Genomic DNA, 19,025 nt, shown 5'->3' on the forward strand with positions numbered 1-19,025 from the left:
TTCCTGAACACTAATCCATTTGTATAACTCTCCTGTAAATTATTCATGTGTATTGTTAAAGGATCTGCCAAGGTTGACATCAAGATAACACTGAATGGGAAGAACCAAAAAAGCAGAGAAAAGTCACCAAAGTATATAGTATCATGGGTCACGTGATCAGATTTTTGGGATGTGTAGCCTTTCTGTTACTGGTACATTTGCAGAATCTAGAGGTGAAGATCTTGAATGCTTTGTACTAGCAGTTTTTCTTGCTGTTAATGGTGTTAACACACTTGTCACCTCTTGGTTGTTTATACAAGACTCTGCAGAACAGCAGTTGTTGCAGTTTTGGGTATTAAATAAGCCGGGCAGTGTGGTTTCCTCACCGGGACAGTGATGCAGATTGCTGTTGAAGATTCTCATGCACTTCTCTGCCTGTTGCCTTTTTTCATTCTATAGTTGTCTTCAGCTCAGTCTTCCTATGTTTTGTGCAAAACACCCCAAACTGAAAGAATGTTAAGCAGTGTTTTTCTCTAAGAAATTTCTGTCTGATTTTAAAATACACAGAAGATATAAGAGCAGTTGGAAGAAAAAATAAATCCTAACTTATTTAGCAACTTCATAACAGCCTAAACTGATCTAAATGTTGGCGTCTGCTTTTTCATGCCACAGTTGTTTTTCAGCAGTAGTCTTCACCAGACCTTTCTCTGAGCCATTTATTTCTGTGTGCGGACTTGGTGAAAAGTTCACTTTATTTTTGAAACATCAGGTTTTGCTGCCTTAGTGTGCTGAAAAGTCTCGGCAAAGAATCTGTCAGCCTGTGTTAGAATCAAGACAAGAGAAAATCGTTAGCTGTGGGTAGTTCCTACCTGTGTTACTGCAGACTTGAAAAGAATCGTCTGTCTCCTCCCGCGTGATGCTGTGTCTGTGTATTTTAATCCAGTATTGGACCGTGTTGCTTCTGGACCGTGTTCTCTTCTTCTACTCGTACCTTCTCTGGGTACTTGTTCTCACATGCTTCTTTCTGCCTGGATGAGCATTAACGTGGCGTGGCAGTGACTCGAAAGGTGGTTCCACAGGGAGGATGAGCCTGTAGAACTACTAACCATGGCCTAAAGGGGCAGGTTTTTCTCCCAGCCTCTCACATCTGCTGGCTCTGGCACTCATCAGATCTCTCCATGAGCTCAGTGGAGGGTTTTCACATGAATTAACTCATGGAAGGGGCCAAATGCAAGATCTGGTGGAAGGGGTGATACGGGACAGTGCAGCTAGAAATACAGCAAAGGAGGAGTAGGAAATGAGCAGCCGCATCTTTAAGCTAATTATTTTTGTTTGGATGGTGATTATTTTCCAGCAGGATTTGCTTTCTGGTCCCGTTCGTCTTGAAGCAACACAGACACCAGCACGAGAGTGTTGGTGGGAGCGAGCAGTAGGCAGGGACCCGCCTGCCCTTGCGCTGCTGGCTTGTGCCCGAGTGTAGCTTGTGTGAGCCAGCCCTGGTCCCTCCCAGCACTCTTCAGTGCTGCTGCAGGCATGACAGATACCTGATAATTCTGCTTTAGAAGTAACGTTCTCTCTCTCTCTCTGTCTTTTTTTTCTTTGACAAGTCGCTCAGGGAGAGCTGTGGGTGATTTTTTTTCTACTTTTTTTGCTTCTCTGTAATAGCGCATTTGGATGAGTCCAGGGCTATGTTTCTTTCTAGAGTGACTGGTGTGTCATCAAATTTCTATGTCAGATGTTAAGTTTTAGTGATGTTTCAAAGCTTTGATGAAGTTGTTCTAGATGCTAGATATGTATTAAGAGAAATATTTGATTTGCTCTCACCTCCGAAGACTTTGTAACACTGGCTGGGTCATAACAAGTGCATGGAGACTGTGGATGGAGCCCTCTCATGATAACATTTTGAGTTGAAATAGCTTGTTTTGCACTGAGATGGTGAAGTGACTGTGATCACTTTCCATTGGTCTCAATATTTTAAGAGAGGATGAAAAATGTGGAGCCCTCTTTCCAATTCTCAAGTCTTTGAAGACTTTTTAGCTTATATTAAAAAAAGATAAGGCACAAGTAAACAAAACACAAACCAAAACAACAAAAAACCCCATCCCCCACCAAAAAGAAACCCAAACCACAAGGATTGAGAACAAAATATTTCAGAATTGTAGTTTTCCTGGCAAAATAAGCCCTTAGTTTCTGATCAAGATGGTTTTCCAGCCTCTCTTATAAATGGCTGTTGTGTCTAGGTTGGCTTTCCAAGAAGCTAGAGATCTGCATGGAAAAAAGAAATCTCACTTTCATATACCTGAACAAATTTAAACAAAAACTGGGAATAATTGTTATTTTTAAAATTGTGTATAATTTGAAGGAGACAGGGCAGATTCTAGAGCAATGTATGGTGAAACTTTGGCATCAGAGTGTAATTCATGTTCATGTCTATTAATTCAACATCATTATTTAGACCGGTATGGTGGCATTGTGCAGGTCAGGCCAAATTAGGAGAAGACTACAATCTGCTGGGCAGTGTTTTTCTCCCTCCTGAGTAGTCCCAGTGGTTGTGGTTTCCAGTCTTGTATAAAGTGTTGGGTACAGCAGTGTGCTGGGGTGGGCGTCGTTGTGTAGCTGGTACCTGATCTTAGGTTAGGCTAAAGAAATGGCAGCAAAATGAAGAATTAAGCAAAAAAGGACAAGGGAGTTGAAACTGAGAATAAGTTTAGGTGTGTTGTCAAATGTCTATGCAGCCTGCAGATGTGAGAGATTCTTTTGCTGCTTCTGCTTTAGGAGTTACCCTCAACCTGCATGGATAGTAGAGCCTTTACTGAACAGCCATTTCTTATAGATGGCTTAACATGAAATAAAAATTAAGTAATGATATAACAAAGTAGCAGTGGCATCATTAGGGAGCACTAATTATTATAAAAATTATTCTTGCATTTGACCAGAATGCTGAAAATTTTGCCACCTCTTAGTTGTTATAATGTTGTATATAGATTGTGTTTCTTATTGACCTACTCCCTAAGCAATTTTTTTTAAACTATATCAAATCTGCCTTCCCTGAGGGCAAATTATGAAGTGAGTAGAAGTTTGTAGTTAATGTTTAAAACTTTCCTCATCTGAAGTTGTATTTCAAACTTGATGTGGAATTTTCAGGCAGCTAAATGGAACTGTATGAAGCTCTTATTCCTTTGCATTCAAAAATGTCGCACTTGATAGCAAAGCAAGCTTCAATAATTTTATCCAGTAATATAGGGAGTGTTGAGCCGTAGTGATGTTGTCTGTTCTGTCAGCTTCCCAGATCACTGATTGCAGTAATTCTGTGAGGCTTAGTCTTCGCTCAGAATTGAGCAGGGGAAGTATTTCAGCGCAAGCGCTTCTAACCCTCTCTATTTGAAGTGTTTTGTTTGAGTTTGTAAGTATTTTGCCCTTCTAAAAATGAATTTATGTTTATAGTCACCTTCTTGTTTTCAGCTAAGCCATAACATTAAAACTGTGACCTTACGACCAAATGGTAGAAAACTATGCTGCCTGATGCTAACACTAAAGGATACCAGCTTCCTGACAATTGATAAGGTACCATTTAAAGATGCAAATGAAATGCGGATGTATTTGGATGCAGTTCATCAAGACAGGGTTCATACTGGTGAGTGCAATTGTTGTAAATTGTGTTGATAACAGTTTGAAGAGGGGTTGGTGCTGTGTTTTCTTTTTTTCATCTTTAGCCATTTTGTCCTCCTTGCGTTACTGACTTCGTTTGCATTTGTATAAATGCTTCTTTCTGGCCTTGAACCCCAGTTTTTGTTATATACCTTTCTCATATTGTACCTCTGTCATGTTGAACAATAAGCAGAGGTTAAACATGTAGGAATCGTTTATGTTGTAACTATGTTGGTATTTGAAAAACTCTTGTCTGTTTACCACACATGCATAGTCTCTTTCCTTTTTATTTTTTCTTCAAGTTTATTTTGTTCTTTTTAGTGGTAGGAACCTTATTGACAACTAAGCAAATGGCCATTCTAAGGAATTCCCATAAACACGTGGTTATGTCTGTGCACTCAGAATATTGTCCTGTCTGTTGGCAAGAAATCTAATGTGTCCCTTCCAAAATCAAATCTAGCTAAATAACGTCTTACAAATAAAAATGCCAATCAGTTAAATGCCGATCAAATCAAATGTTGTGTAATTTTCCTGTCAGCTGGGAAACCCTCTCAGGGATCTGGCAGCTTTGGAGGTGTGCTGGGCAGCAGGACCACGCAGAAGGAAGCTAACAGGCAATTCTCTTACATGGAGAACCAGGTTTGTTTGCATGCTCAAATTATTCCTCTCCTCTAATTTTATTTCATTCATTTCCTCTTATTGTATGTTGTAATATTTTGCATCCAAACTTCTTGTAACCTGGAGGACTTGGGAGCAGATGTATAAGGGAGGTTGGCATGTGTGTCTTGCTCGCAAGGAGGTACATATTCTGTGTGAAGAAAGGTCAGTGTCTGGCCGTGGAAGACAGAATATGTTCTTCATGCTGAGCTGTCAGGCCAAGAAGAAGCAGAAAGAGGGAAAGTACATGATTAAGACTTGCTTCTCACATAGTTTGGAATGTATCTTTGTTTATACTGTGAACACCTGACGTAGCAGCTGAATATGTTATAGTCAGCATAGGTCTTAATGAGTTTAGCAGATGTTGGCCAAATGCATATATTGAAAAGCTGCTGACCCAGTTTTGTATCAGAATAAAGTTACTGAATTTGTGGCATTCTGCTCAGGTTTTTATGTAAATTTTGCAGATGTCTCCCTTAAAGTGCTTTTCCTTCGTCCTGTATAACACAGATTTCATGGTGTATCTGCTGGCCTTAATTTGCATTATTATCTCTGTGAATATACTTGTATTACCACCCTCAGGGATAATATTTTTTACATTGTCCCAAAGCAAATTTACATATTGCTTAAAGACAATCTCGCAGTAAAACTCTGAGGCTCTGTATACGGCGCTAAGATTAGACATGTTTAGTTTTCAAGTTGAAAATTGACCAGCATTCCTTAGTCAACCGTTAGCTGTTTTCACTATACTACATGGGGTGCTTGCGTGGCCCAGGGCTGTCAGGGCACTCTTCTAATTGTGTGGTTTTTAATATGGCTTTTTTTTTCCTAATACTACCTGGGATTGATCTGGAGATAGGTATGAGTCATGTCTTGGGGTTTCTTTAATATCTAAGCATGTCAAGGAGATTTTAAAAGCTGAAGTTCAACTGACTTAGTATTGGAAAACAAGAAAGTCCGTTGGTTACTTCAGTAGAATTTTGTGTCTGTTACTTGCATAGATACGGTCAGAGTTTTATCTCCAGTCTAATTAAAGTCTCTTAATCTAATACAAGTAGCATTTTTGTGCTTTTGGATGCCAAACTATAACAAGTGGAACAGTGGTGTAAATACTAGTGTAGACTGAAGATGGTCAGAGTTTTCACTGTCTGGGTTGTCTCCCTGCCCCCTTCCACTTGGGCTTTTCAGACTCCTCCCAAAAGAGTGACTGTGGAAAGTAAGGAGGAAAATCCCTTTCGCAAGGTGCTGGGTACCCCAGCAAGAGCCTCTGTTAAGAACTCCACTGGAACTGGAACATCAAGCAACAGGGTGAACATTTCAGCATCTCCTGCATCATCAACCCCTCACAGAACAGGCCTTTTGGAGAATCGGTAGGAGTGTTATCCTCTTATTATGATATTGCTAAACTTTAGCTCTTTATAGAGCTGCAGGTAGAACTTGGTACAACTGAAGTAGGACCAGAATATATTTCTTCCTCTGGTTTTGCTATTACTTTTAACAGGATGTTAATGTGTGCTTTTCTAGCCTCTGGCTGGTACTGGCACTAACGTAAGAGTTGGGCAGACCAAATTCTTCTCTGTATGCTATGTTATAAAAGTGGAGTTTGTGGAAGATAGGTACAAAATGTGCAGAAAGCCTTGAGGAGTTCTGTTCAGTTGGAAGAGGATCATTTACTAGCCTTTCTGAAAGAATGACCACTTCAAAAATTTTTGTCATCAGTGAAAAGAGGAAAAGAACACAACTGCCTGGTTCAGAAATGAGTGAAGACTATCCCAAAGAGAATGATTCTTCAACGTAAGTAACCGTGGTTTCTAATTTCTGATTTAAACTCTATGTTCATTTGTAAAGGTAATTTTTTCTGAAAAGAATGCCTGGGTATTTCCTTTCTCAGCAACATGGTACAGACCAGCCACTGGTGAACTTCTGAACACAGTGGGTGCTTGGAACAGCGTTTGCATTCAGGATTAATGTGGGGAATAGAACCTGCTGTAGCAGTTCATTTGCAGGAACTGGCACATGGAAATTTTGTGTCATCAGTTTAGTCAGGACTGTCATATATGCCATACGTGTATAGCAGTAAGTGCCTTCTTTAATGAACTTGCTTTAAGCCCTTTCAAAACCAAATTCATAAAGGGATATAGCCATTTAGAGAATAAGCTCTGTGTGTTTGAAATCAGATTTAATCATAAGTAAGGAGGCTTGTTTAAATGAATTGCTTAAACTTATCTGCAAGTAAAGTTTAATTGTTTCATAGTCAAATATTAAAGGTGATAGCAGTGAAATGTTTTAAAATAAGTTGTAAATATCAAGCAGGAACATCCTTTATCTTTTATAACTTCACTGACTTCCACTATTGTTTATCTGTAGGAATAATAAAGCCTTGAGTGATCCAGCTTGGAAGTACTTAAACAGCAGCAGAGAGAAACAGTTGAATCTGAAGCAGGCAGAGGAAAATAGGACATCAGGTAAAAAAATAAAAGTAAAGCCAAATGACACCTGACTTTGACCAGTATGGTTTTTCTCCTTTGATACTAGTTTTGAAAGTTGCTGCAGAGATGGTTTTCCTAATCTGCTTTCCCTGTCCCACTAACTTTCTTGCTTCCTATAGAGCCATACATGAGATGCAAACAACTTCCATTTTCAAAGCCTGTCCTCCTGTAGCATGACACTGACCTTTATACTTGGGTGCTGCTGCCAGCCCATGTGCCGGCTTGTTTGAAAACTCAACAAGCAGCTTCGAACTTGGCTCCAAGCTGCCCTTCCCCTTGGGAGGGGATTTCTGGAAACACCTAAGGATTTCCATTTTGCTCCCTTTCTTGTTTAATTTTAAGGCTCTGCTTTTCTATTGATGCCCACATTAATTGTAGGCTGGTTTTTGTGCTGAAAACAAATACTGTTTGCTTTTGTTTCTTTATCTCATTCCCAGAACGTAGAGGAGGAACTCTTTGGGGTCAGGACTTTTTTTCTGTTTGTATCACCACCATACTGGTGTGCGGCAAGGTTTTATTGACAATATAGAAATAACAACAATATATATGTAAGCTAGTAAGCAGCACCATTCTTCAGTTTTACTGCTAAATACTGAGCTGCTTTCCCCATAAAGGGAAATGCATTCAAGATTTTGTTTTTATGGGAAATGTTGCTGAATGCATTCTTTTTTTAGTGCAGCTCTGATGGCACAAACATGTTGCTGGAGGAGCCAGTAATCTCTGAATGAAAATCTGCTTTGCTCTTTAGAGTTAAAATCAGAATCTGTCAGTGTATACCTGCAATTTCAGGTAACAGTATTGCAAACTTTTTTCACACAGCTGCATTTTTTCGAGGCTCAAACCACTTCAAGCAGGGATAGAAGCAAATGTTTATTCATTATCCAACCTAAATTATGCTGTGATTCACTGTAATAGATTATTTTACTCTTGAGAGCATGTTTTTTAGGTGGCACCGTGTGAGGCATTAGAGTCTCAGATCTGACACTATGATATAAGAAAATAAAACAACCGTATTTTGCCCCAAGCACATAGTAATTTACAGTGGAATTTGGAGTGGGAAAAGAAGCTTTTCACTTCTGCATATTTGTCTTGAATTTTGAGAGCACTGTATTGGAAATCACTAGTGGGTTTACTGTTATGTGTCCTGTATATTTGAACAAGAAATGGATATTTATTACCTTTCAGACAGCTAGGACCCTTCAATGACTTGTTAATGTTCACATTGCTATTCGGAATTGATGGAGATTATGGTAATAAATTAAATTAAAACTGCAGTGTGCCTCTGCTTACATATTATTGTTTGCATTAGTACTTCTAAGTATGTGTGTTAGTACTTTCCCAGCCAATCCTGTAAAAACAGTATTTGAAGATTTTTAAACCGGTTGACTAAATACTTTTCAGCCAGTTTTATATCATATAAATAGCTGAGTTACCTGCAATAATATGACCTGCCTCTCTCTTTGGTTTTCAAGGTATTTTACCACTGCAGTCATCATCCTTTTATGGTAGTCGGTCCTCATCAAAAGAGTACTCCACAGGCAGTTCCACCTTGGACAGGTAGGACTGATCCACTGGCATGAACTGTAAATGAAAGTTCTTTCCCAGAAATTAGGATCTTCTGTTTATTGTGTGTTTATCATGTGCTATGTAGCTTATATGCATAAAATGAGTATATATATATATATATATATGTGTATATATATATATATAAAATATTTTTTTTCCCCAGGAGTACAATCCAGGTATTCAGTGTGGCTACAATTGCTGTAGTTAAATCTGCAAACTCCAGTTACTGCTTGCAATAGATAGACTTTCTAAAATCTCTCAAGTCTGTTATAGTCATTGTGAGTGACTGATACAAATTATATCTAAGGTCTAGATGGTTCAAATGATATATAAGCTCTGGAATTTTAGACCGAATCCTTGTTTCATTTTTCCCAAGTAGATAGATGGCACGAAACGCTCTATTTTAGTAACACTGAATCCTGCTGAGGTTGAGATTTTTCTGTGTTAGACGCTGTGCAATCAGACTGTCAGTCTCTGGCTTATGTAGGTGAGATACAAGATCAAGGAAAAAAAGAAGTGTTGTCCACTCTTTACACATGAGGAACTGAGGTCCAGAGTGATTAAGTTACAAGAAATAGACTGAAAATGAAAACTGTGGCCCAGATGTGAATTTTAAGTGTATCTTAGAAGTGGTGATCTCATGCTATATGATCGTTCTTCCTCTCATCATACAGTGTGGGGAATTGTTAGATATCTTAAGGACAAAAGACTGCATGCACACCTGTAGATGCAACAAAACTTAACCAAAGTATTTAAGTGCTCTGGAAAAAAATTCTCTCTCTCACACCTCTTTTGCATTATAATGCATGCCAGTTATCTTGTGTGGCTTTACCAGTCCTTGTCTTCTATAGTGATATAATTCCAATGTCACAGACTATAGTTGTTTAAGGAATAGCATTAGAAATCTTACATTTCTTGTACTTTATGTTTTTAGGTCTAGTGCATCCAGCCAGACCTCTTCAGCCAAAAGGAGCCTGGGATTTCTTTCTCAGCCTGCCCCTCTTTCTGTTAAAAAAATGAGATCTAATCAAGATTACACAGGGTGGAACAAACCCCGAGTGCCACTTTCCACACATCCTCAACAACAATTACAAGGGTGAATTTAATTTTCTTTATCTAGCGTACACACTTTGGTCATCATAACATGAACATTCTAGTTATAATTATTTAATGAAAAAACATCCTGAAATTAGTGAACACTGAGACAGGGAACACTTTTCCTAGTTTGGAAAATATGTATTCTTAAATTCACTTCCTGAGAATTTGAGAGATGTAATAATTTCAGGTAATTTGTGTTTCTTTTGCAGTCAATTTCTCTATCTTATATATACACACACACTTTTAAAAATTTTGATCATAAAACCTCGTGGGTTCCTAAGCAATAAACACTATGTCCCGTGAGTTTTCCATGTAGTTTGAAGGTAGAGGGCAGCTCCAATAAGAAACTGCAGGGAGTGGCTGGGGTGAATGTCCCACATGTTAGTAGTTCTGTGTTTAACACTGGTGTGTTCACACATTCACATACATACCAATCCTTCTTTTTTTCAGATTTTCAAACTTGGGAAACACCTGCTATATGAATGCCATTCTACAGTCCTTGTTTTCAATTCAATCTTTTGCTAATGATCTGCTCAAGCAGGGTATCCCATGGAAAAAAATTCCACTCAATGCACTTATCAGGTAAAAGTCACTTTCTAGGAAGGATATTTTCTCTTTCATTACTGATAAACTAGTTTTGTAATACTGAAACACCTTTGTAGAGAGTAATTTGCATGTGTAGCTAATAAAATAAATTCCAGAGCTCTCTGTATTTTGGAGTTTTACTTTAGACAAAGGAAGTAGACTTAAAAATTGCAATGCTGAGTTACAAGCAGTCTTCTATATCTTCTGCTGTATTTCTAGTGGCAGAGTGAAATGCTTTGGTAGACAATGCAAGAAACTGCAAAATAAAGAGGTGCAGAATAACTTATTTTTAAAACATTACTAGCTAGGGTTTAAGCTGGTCAGTAACTTCACCTGGTATGTGAGGACTTAAGCCTTTTTGGAAAATATCCTTTGTCTAGTACCTGTTGAGAGTGTTTGAATTCTGCAGTTCTGAGTTCTTAATCTGTTTCTAAATTCAGCTGAACTCTCAGTTCAGTCACAGTTCATGCCCAGAAACTGCAAAGGTTTCTGTAATATGTAAAACTTTTTATTTTTGAAATATTAAATTCTTGTGCCTTTCAGATTCCTTGGTATGTCTATCAGCAAGGCAAACTGCTGTTTGTACCACACTCTACCATTTGGAATTTTTATGATATGTGCTTTTTAGTATCTCGTTTCTTTTCTCTTACTAAACAAGATGCAGGATTATCAGAGCCATTTCTGTTTCCATTTCGTAGTCTTTTCTGTCTTTTGGGGTCATTTCTATTTTTGCTGTGTCTTGAACTCTTCCTATGCTGCTTGGGTTCAGAGGTTGTTCCCTGTGCCCTTTGAAATGTCCTTTCCCTAATTTTTGCAGAAAGACCTCTGCAGCTCATGCCCCGTGTACCTGGTGGCAAACGGTGTGGGCAGAGCTTGTGCCACAGGACCTGCGCTGGGGGTCAGCAGGTGGTCCGGGGCCCGAGTACAAGTCAGAGCTGATACTTTGACTCTGTTGGTTTGGGTATGGGCACTTGATCCTACGTGATGAATGATTTTCGGTTTGAAAAGCAATTGCCTATCAACTGCTTTCTGGTGAAAAAGGTGTGTTTCCCAACATGCTTCACCAAGCAGTTGTGGATGGAGGGTTAGGAGAGCATAGCTCAGCAGAGCAGCAGAAACTGGCGGAGCTGCAGTAAACTGATCATATTCTTTTGGTAACTGGGTATTAGTTGTTGGTTTGGGGCGGGAGGGGATTGCACAGGTATTTTCTGTCTTATTTGGGTGTGTGTGTGTGCGATGGGACATGACATCTTCCTGTCTCCCTCCCATGTATTTACTGTGACTGAAACTGTTGTGCTTGGAATATACTGGGTGTGTATTTCCTATGAAATTGTAAAGCAGTTGTTAAAGATCAGGAAATCACAGTAACTGAGAGGCAAAGGTGAAGCCAATTTGAACAGTTTTTTAATAAAGTTACCAGTAACACTAAATGTAGCTTCAACCAATGAATTCCTCATAGCTCTTTTGGCTACAGCTGTTTTTCACTCTGATGTGATGTTTTACTGCCAGGAGGAGGAAAGCTTGAAGCTGAGTAGAAATTTTAAGAGAAAAAAAAAAAAGAGAAACCTGTCTGACCATGCAGGTTGAATTTAATGATTTTTGTGTTGCTTATTTTGGCACCATGTGATTTCTTATCTCCTGTCAGTACAAATATTTTCAAAAAGCATTGTGGGTTTTTTTTTCTCATTGTAAAAGATAGAACAGAAATAAGTTTATAGAACTTTATAAGACTCTTCTCTTTACCTTAAAAAACTGTGGATTTTTTTTTTTTTTTCATTTGGGTCCTGTTCCAATGATGGCCTCAAATGAGATTACAGAACACTTGAAATGGAAAAGGTTAATTATATATGAGATATTTTCATATAGAACCCATAAACCACTTATCACAGGAGAAAAGCTTTTAGAGATTCAGATTCTTAAAATGACGTATTGTGAGTTTTATTTCTCTAAAGTCCTGGAAAGGCAATCAGTGTTTCATTACATTGACTTCTGCAGGCGTTTTGCCCATCTGCTTGCTAAAAAGGATGTCTGCAGCCCTGAGGTCAAGAAAGAACTGCTCAAGAAGGTGAAAAGTGCCATTTCGGCTACTGCAGAGAGATTTTCTGGGTACATGCAGAATGTAAGTACCGTGTTGTCTAGAAACAATTATGTATATTTTGTTCAGTGTTTGGACTGCATTGAACTCCTGTCAAGCTTCAACTGTTTGACAGTGACTTGAGCTTTTGATCGAATGATGAGCAGAACTGTCTTATTATTGCTGAATGCAATGAACTAAAACATGATTTCCCCAGTCTGTGTGTGTTTGAGAGCAGGATACTGAATGAAGTTGTACAAAATCACTTTGAGTTTGCCCCATTTCTAGGATGCACACGAATTCTTGAGCCAGTGTCTGGATCAGCTGAAGGAGGACATGGAAAAGTTAAACAAAACTTGGAAGAGTGAGCCAGTCCCTAATGAAGATAACTCCCCTGGACGGGCTTCTGATGACCTCTCAGCCACCAAAGTTTATACGTGTCCGGTTATCAGTAACTTGGAGTTTGAGGTTCAGCATTCTATCATTTGCAAAACGTGAGTATGCTTGAGAGCTTTTCTCATTTGTACTTTAAAAGACAGGAAAGTGTTTCCATCTTATATGACTTCATCTGGAGGCTATAACTAGGACTAAGAACTATCTTTTTCCAAAGCTAGATATTTAGAAAATATTCTGCAGTCTAGAAGTGCTGTAAACCTCACACCACACTGCTGCTGCTACAGGCCTTCTTTAAACAGTCTCGATCCGTTTAGTTCCTCATTACATATCCAGTGGAAAGTTTCTGTGCTGTGCTTTTTGCATACTGGTTGTATGAAAATAAGCAGAAAAGGGGGTTTCAGCCAAGTAATGTTTCCTCTCAAAAAAAAATTGGAAGCCATGGTTTTTATTAATTCTTTCCCAAGGCCTTCCAGGGAATGGCGTTTTCTTCTGTCTCTGTAGGTTATTGTGGAAAAAGGTGTAAACCAGTGTGTCTGGCCATTTGTTGAGTATGAGCTGTGCAGCAGATTTGCCTGCGGGATGTTTGCATTCCACTGAGTTGTCATGAACACAGATATTTGGGAATATTACTTTGTGTGTACTCCATTAGTTCCCTAAAATAATTAGAAGTAAATTGCATGCAGGTAATAATTATTGAAAATAATGGTTGTAGGGTCTTTTTTTTTTTTTTTTAGTTAAAAAAAAGGTGTAAGAAAATTGAGATTTCTTTTTAGATGGACCCTGGTTTCTTTCTAAAAACAATCTGAAAGTACTTCTAGGCTTTCCCTTCTTATGGACTGGGCTGACTTCTTTTCTCCTGAGAACACTGACTAAGACATGTTCGGCTACATAGCAGTCACTTTGATTTCCTGTATACCTGATCCCTTGCTTCTCCAAAGCAATCTGTGTTTTTTTTTGTTCTCACCCTTACAAAAATGTTTCTTGCAATTTCTAAAGCATCAAAGTGAAATCTCAACATTCGACTTGGTAATAAACATCAAACAGTTTCACTTTTATGAGTAAAATAGATCAATGAAGGGGCATATACTGGGAAGTTATTTTAGCCTAAAAAATCTTAAGTTGCCATTAATTTCAAGTATATTTTTTGTCAGACTTACATAAGCTTGTTTCTTTTTCAGGTGTGGTGAAACAGTCACCAAACGAGAACAGTTTAATGACCTCTCAATTGACCTTCCTCGAAGAAAGAAATTGCTTCCTTCTCGATCAATCCAGGATTCTCTTGACCTCTTTTTTCGGGTACGTAGTTTTGGGGTTGTCTGTATTCACTGTGGAGCAGGTGTAGATTCTTTATCATATGGAAATTTTGATTGTGTAGCTGATTATTAGTTTCTATGGCAGTAGTTGCAGACATGTGAAATAATTAACTTTTCATTCTTTGAGATTTGGACTTTAACAGTATATAGGAGTTTCTTATTGTAAAATATTGTGATAAAATAACTAATCCTTACAATACTGCTATGAAATAGGTAAACTTCCCCATTTTGTGATGGAAGAGTTGAGACAAAGGAGAGGAGGGAGGCAGTCAGATTGAGACACTCACTCAGGAATTCCTGTTTGCTCTCCTGGGCTAGGATGCTTCAACAGCTTATGTACCAGCCTAAATTGGCATGGAGGAAAAAGGTCATGCAAATATAATTATTAAAAAAAATAGTTGTAGTATGTGAATGCTTGTCTTGTAAATAGATCTTCAAGGTGAGATTTCTGAAAGCTGAAAATGAGCTTTACCTCTATGAATTAGTGTTGCATTTTGTCATATCTCAAGACAGATCTGTGTTTTTTCTACATTTACAGATAGTGTTTTCAACAGATAGAAGAAAAAGCCTAGCAATTATTCTAAAAGGTTGTGGAGGTCTTATACTTACAATTAAAAAAACTCTTAAAATTATAGTGGGGTCCTTTGGCGTCCCTTAAAGAAAAGGGCTGTAGAAATGTTTGATGGCTAAGACATGTAATTTGAGCACAGTGTTGCTTCCCCTTTTGCTGCCTGTTCAAAACTCTACTGCAGTGCAGCACATCCTTGACAAGTTTAGATGAGGATAGCTTTTCAGGAGCAAAGTTGAGGTTTTGAAGAAAAGAAAGAAAACTTCCACCAAAGGTTATTAGGAAAACAAAAACAAGGAAACAAATCTGTGTATGGGAGAAAAAAACCATAAACCTTGCAAGATTGTCACCTCTCTTTGGAAGCTGATTTGTCTCAGCTGTGGCTAATTCATTGGTCTGCAAAAGACTTGCAGGAAATGTTCCACCTGTGTTAGCAGATAAGTTGTCATGTTGTAAGCCCTGCTACCTGCCCTCTTACCAGATGCCCTCTCATTAGGTCATGTTGAAGGTGGTTATAACTGTAAGTGTAACTGCTGTTTTGAAGAGCTTCCGTGACGGCCAAAAGCAATGTGCTTTCTGTTGAGATCTGTTTGATGTGTCTTTTGTTCCTGTTCCACTAGTCATTTTTGTGTTCTCTGAAACAGGCAGAGGAAATCGAGTATTCCTGCGAGAAGTGCAATGGGAAGTCTGCTGTTGTCACACACAAGTTCAACAGGCTTCCCAGGTACATACTGACATCTGTTCCTCTCTTTCCTGGAACCACGTGTTACAACAGTGCAAGCAAAAGTCCCTCAAAGAGTAAAGCTGAGAAAAGGGGTGGGACAGTGTGTACGATGGTCAGCATGTGAGAAAGATGCATGTGCAGGCAGTATTTAGTCTTCATGCTGTTCTTCCTCTAAAGAAGCTCTTTCGGGCACCCTCTGCAACTCTTTTTTTCTTCCTCCCTATCAACTACACAAGGAGGGCTGAGTTTTCCCCTTCCCCTTTTCTTGCGGTTTCTGGGATGCGAGGGAAGCAGAAACAGTAAATATATTCTGGAAATTTGATATTTTGTGCTCAGCTGACCTAATGGGCAGGACTGAGTTAGAGGCATTCATTCAAGAAGGTCTATAAAGGGTTTTGCTTTAATCAATTAATTCTTCCCATGCTCATAGCAGTTTTGTCTCTGAGTAAGCATGACACTTTGAGGCAGAATGCAGACACTTGGAGGCTCAATGCACACTCAATAGTTCCTGACCTCATGGCTGGGTTTATTTCATTATTTAGAGTAGAAGTGCTTGGAGGCAGGGATCATTTTCTCATGGGATGTAAAGCTACAAGAGTCTGTTGAGTGACTTTATCTGCCCTGTGTCCTTGTCCTGGGTGTCCTCATACTGAACCCTGTAACCTGGTAGTTAGATTGCGTTTTGTTTAACTACTGTATTTATGCTAACACTGCAGAACTGTTGTCTAAGTTTTTTAATATTAGCACAACACAAGTGATGATACAGCTGCGTGATCTAAACAGACAGTACAAAGCGCAGCATGAGGGAGAAGGTTCCGTGTAGGGAGACCTTTTCAGGTTCTTTATACTGTTGTGATCAAAAGCTCTCTCAAAGAGAAAGCATCGTCATGGCAGATAAACCAAGTTCACATCTTGCACTTGGCACAGTTCTCCCTCAATTTTGGGCAGCTGCGTGATCCCTCCATCGCAGTCTTGAACACCTCGGAGTAATATACTAGCGTTCTGGCCTATAGCAATAATATTTTAATTGCTTCCTGCATCTTACTGTGTAGTAGAAAATAATGAGTTTGGTAAGAGCTGCTGACTTCTGCTCGACTGAAGAGCAAGGTGCTGCAGATCAAAGCAGGAGGCCTCTGGAGTCAGCAGAGTCCGCACTCTGCACCTTGCACTAAGTTGAGTGGTGGGCAGGAGAGTAATTACCTGTCTCTTGCCAGATAAGAGATGGGTGGTATTTCCTCACCACACTGAAGTAATAATCATTTTAGAGTCAGTTGAATGCCTTTTGTAAACTTGGATTTTGAGTCAGTTTTCTGACTTCTGTCTTGAGATTAACATTTGTCCTTCTCTGGTATCTCTCAGGGTCCTGATTCTTCATCTGAAACGATACAGCTTCAATGTAGCGTTGTCTCTCAATCATAAAGTCGGGCAACAGGTGGTTATTCCAAGATACTTAACCCTACTTTCACACTGTACTGAAAGCACTAGGCCGCCGCTGACCCTGGGATGGAGCGTCCATTCTGCCATGTAAGTGTACAACTCGTGATTGATCGCTGCCATGTTAAGCACATATACCTCAAGGTGGGCAGTTAGATCTCCTCCAGAAGGTGTCTGGGCAAGGAAATATTAAAATTCAGATGTGCTAATTTGTAATGATGCCATCATGAGAACATGTATGGAAAGGAAGCATGATGGAAGCAGTAGGAAGAGTTGGTGGGGCATTACCTAGGGAATATTTGGTAAGATGGAATTCTTCACTGTACTCGAAAATAGCTTTCCTGTCCTTTTTATGAGAACTTTTGTCAGTAATTTGTAAAATTTATGCCTCTTGGACCAAAATAATCTAGATTACCTTTTCCTTCACAGCACACTTAACTCTGCTTAGGAGATGCAACATCCTACCTTTTTCTGCTAATATCCACTTAGACCTCCCATGCTGTCATTCATTTTTCAGTGTCCTACCTGTGCCACTGTTGTATCTGAGCACTTCACAGGCTGAAAATACTCTCTCCTTTTCCCTTATATCTGTGCAGCTGCTTGTCCTGAGACCCAGAGATTAAATGTGCCAGCTGTCACATGGGAAGTCTGTGACAGAGTAAGGAAAAATAATTCCTCGGGTCTCTTGTGGTTCTTGCCCAGTGACATAACCTCAGTAACCCTAGGGAGCTAGGACGCATCGGGTGTATGTGTTCAGCAGTGTGACAGGCATTCTTGTGCTGAACATTCAGTGATGTTTGAGATCAATGTGGATCTTTTCCAAGAGTTTACTTTAACAATAGAAATCTTGACCTCTTAAATGTAATAAAAAGCTTAAACTAACCAGAGCAAAAATACTTGAAAGTATATTTGAAATAGCTTTCCAGTGGCGCTTTTTCAGTCATTTAAACCATTCTGATTGACCAGAGAGTGGAAAGGTGACTAGGCTGGAGAGAAGTAGCCCTAGTCTGAGGGGGAAGGTTAGAAAATATTTGGAGGCCACCTGGTAGATAGATGTGTAGTGATACTGAGGGACTTGGAGGAGCCAGTGAAAGGATCAAATGGAGTGGGAAATTTGTTCAGAAGAATCCAGGTAAGGGAGGAGAAACAGAGATGTGGGACATGCCAGAAAACCAGCTAATCCAGACAGCAGCAGGAGACTGTGGTTTGGGAGCAGGAGCTCAAGTGTTGGTGGGAACCAAAATAAAAAAGGAATGAATTGTCTTGACATGGGAGCTCAAAGCCTTTCATTTGTGAGCTTGTCCCCAAGGCTGCATCGCTAAGAAGTGAATCAAGTTTAAAGGATTATATATGGTTTTGAACAACTGTTGTATATTTATAGCATGATGGAGTTATTAGTCTAAATCTATGCAATTAGCAAGTACATAATGGTATTCTACTTGTTCCTTTGGTCATGAATTTGCATGCATAGCAGACAAGTAACCACTTATTTTTTAGGTACTGTAACTACTGCAATAAGTATTTTGCTTTTTCAATAGTTCCCGTCCATTGAAAGCCTCCCAAATGGTGAATTCCTGTAGTATAACCACTTCCACGCCTTCTAGGTGAGTTACAGCTCAGAAATGCCTGTGGCTTGAGGTTTCATGGGATCATTTTTAAGGCGTTTTAAAATTTTCTAATTATTCTTCTTTAATCTTTCCACTTTTTCTGTTTGTTTTCTATTTTTTTATTGTAGTAAATTATTTCAACTGGTGTCTTTTTTTCATATCTGAGTTTTACTGGTGTTACATGCTAGCTGAAATTAATATCAATGGTATGGTTTGCCTAGTTGACACGACCACCTTAGCATTTCTCTTGAGAACCTTTGGGGACTTGTAAGAAAGCGAAGATGATTTTTCTTTTTCAGACTAATCAGCAGAAAGACAACTGAGTTTAGTTTGTACAGATGATTTGCAAGTGCCAGCTATCTCAAACTAGCTTGCATTTGTAGTTGCAAGTCACATATATAAGAAGCAAAATGTCTTCTAATTCTGCAGTTTTCAGCTATTTTCTCTCTTCTGGCTCTGTGGAGCCCCAGTGTGTGTTTTGGGAGCAGGTGATTAGTTCCTTGAGTTTATTTGCAAAGATGAGAGGGCATTGTTCTTATTAAGCCCTTTTGAAAGGCCAGTTTTTGATATGGCAAAAAATGTGATATCACATTGGATAGTTTTGCATTGTGGAATACTTAGAGACCACATTTCCTAATTGAGCAGTAATCATGGCTTTCCCAGACTCCCTTGCTGGGTAATAAAGCACAGAATCCTCAGTCTTAGAAGCAAGAGCCACACACTTAGTAACTGTTAAGGCTGTAAGTTGCTATTGCAGGCTTGAAGAAGGTATGGAAGTTAACCTAGTAAAAGATTGATTTTTTTTTTTTATTTTTTTTTTTCTGAAAACCCTGCCTCCTATGTCAATAACTTTTTGTTGTCAATCGTTGCAGTTTGTTCTCCAAATT

At 39.0% G+C, this 19,025-nt stretch overlaps 1 protein-coding gene across 3 annotated transcripts in view; it reads left to right on the forward strand.

Moving 5' to 3' along the window:
* USP37 (ubiquitin specific peptidase 37) overlaps positions 1 to 19,025 on the forward strand; it is a 36,318-nt gene that overhangs the window by 1,287 nt on the left and 16,006 nt on the right. For all 3 annotated transcript variants that reach the window (XM_082056075.1, XM_082056076.1, XM_082056077.1), the window contains exons 3-16: positions 3,442 to 3,613; positions 4,166 to 4,266; positions 5,473 to 5,654; positions 6,004 to 6,078; positions 6,652 to 6,749; positions 8,246 to 8,330; positions 9,274 to 9,435; positions 9,888 to 10,019; positions 12,018 to 12,141; positions 12,385 to 12,590; positions 13,671 to 13,788; positions 15,018 to 15,097; positions 16,457 to 16,621; positions 18,070 to 18,135. In XM_082056075.1, the coding sequence (XP_081912201.1) occupies positions 3,442 to 3,613; positions 4,166 to 4,266; positions 5,473 to 5,654; positions 6,004 to 6,078; positions 6,652 to 6,749; positions 8,246 to 8,330; positions 9,274 to 9,435; positions 9,888 to 10,019; positions 12,018 to 12,141; positions 12,385 to 12,590; positions 13,671 to 13,788; positions 15,018 to 15,097; positions 16,457 to 16,621; positions 18,070 to 18,135 (1,766 nt within the window). The remainder of the gene's footprint in view (positions 1 to 3,441; positions 3,614 to 4,165; positions 4,267 to 5,472; positions 5,655 to 6,003; positions 6,079 to 6,651; positions 6,750 to 8,245; positions 8,331 to 9,273; positions 9,436 to 9,887; positions 10,020 to 12,017; positions 12,142 to 12,384; positions 12,591 to 13,670; positions 13,789 to 15,017; positions 15,098 to 16,456; positions 16,622 to 18,069; positions 18,136 to 19,025) is intronic.

The sequence above is a fragment of the Streptopelia decaocto genome, assembly GCF_964273445.1.
Source record: "Streptopelia decaocto genome assembly, chromosome: 6".
NCBI lineage: Eukaryota > Metazoa > Chordata > Aves > Columbiformes > Columbidae > Streptopelia > Streptopelia decaocto.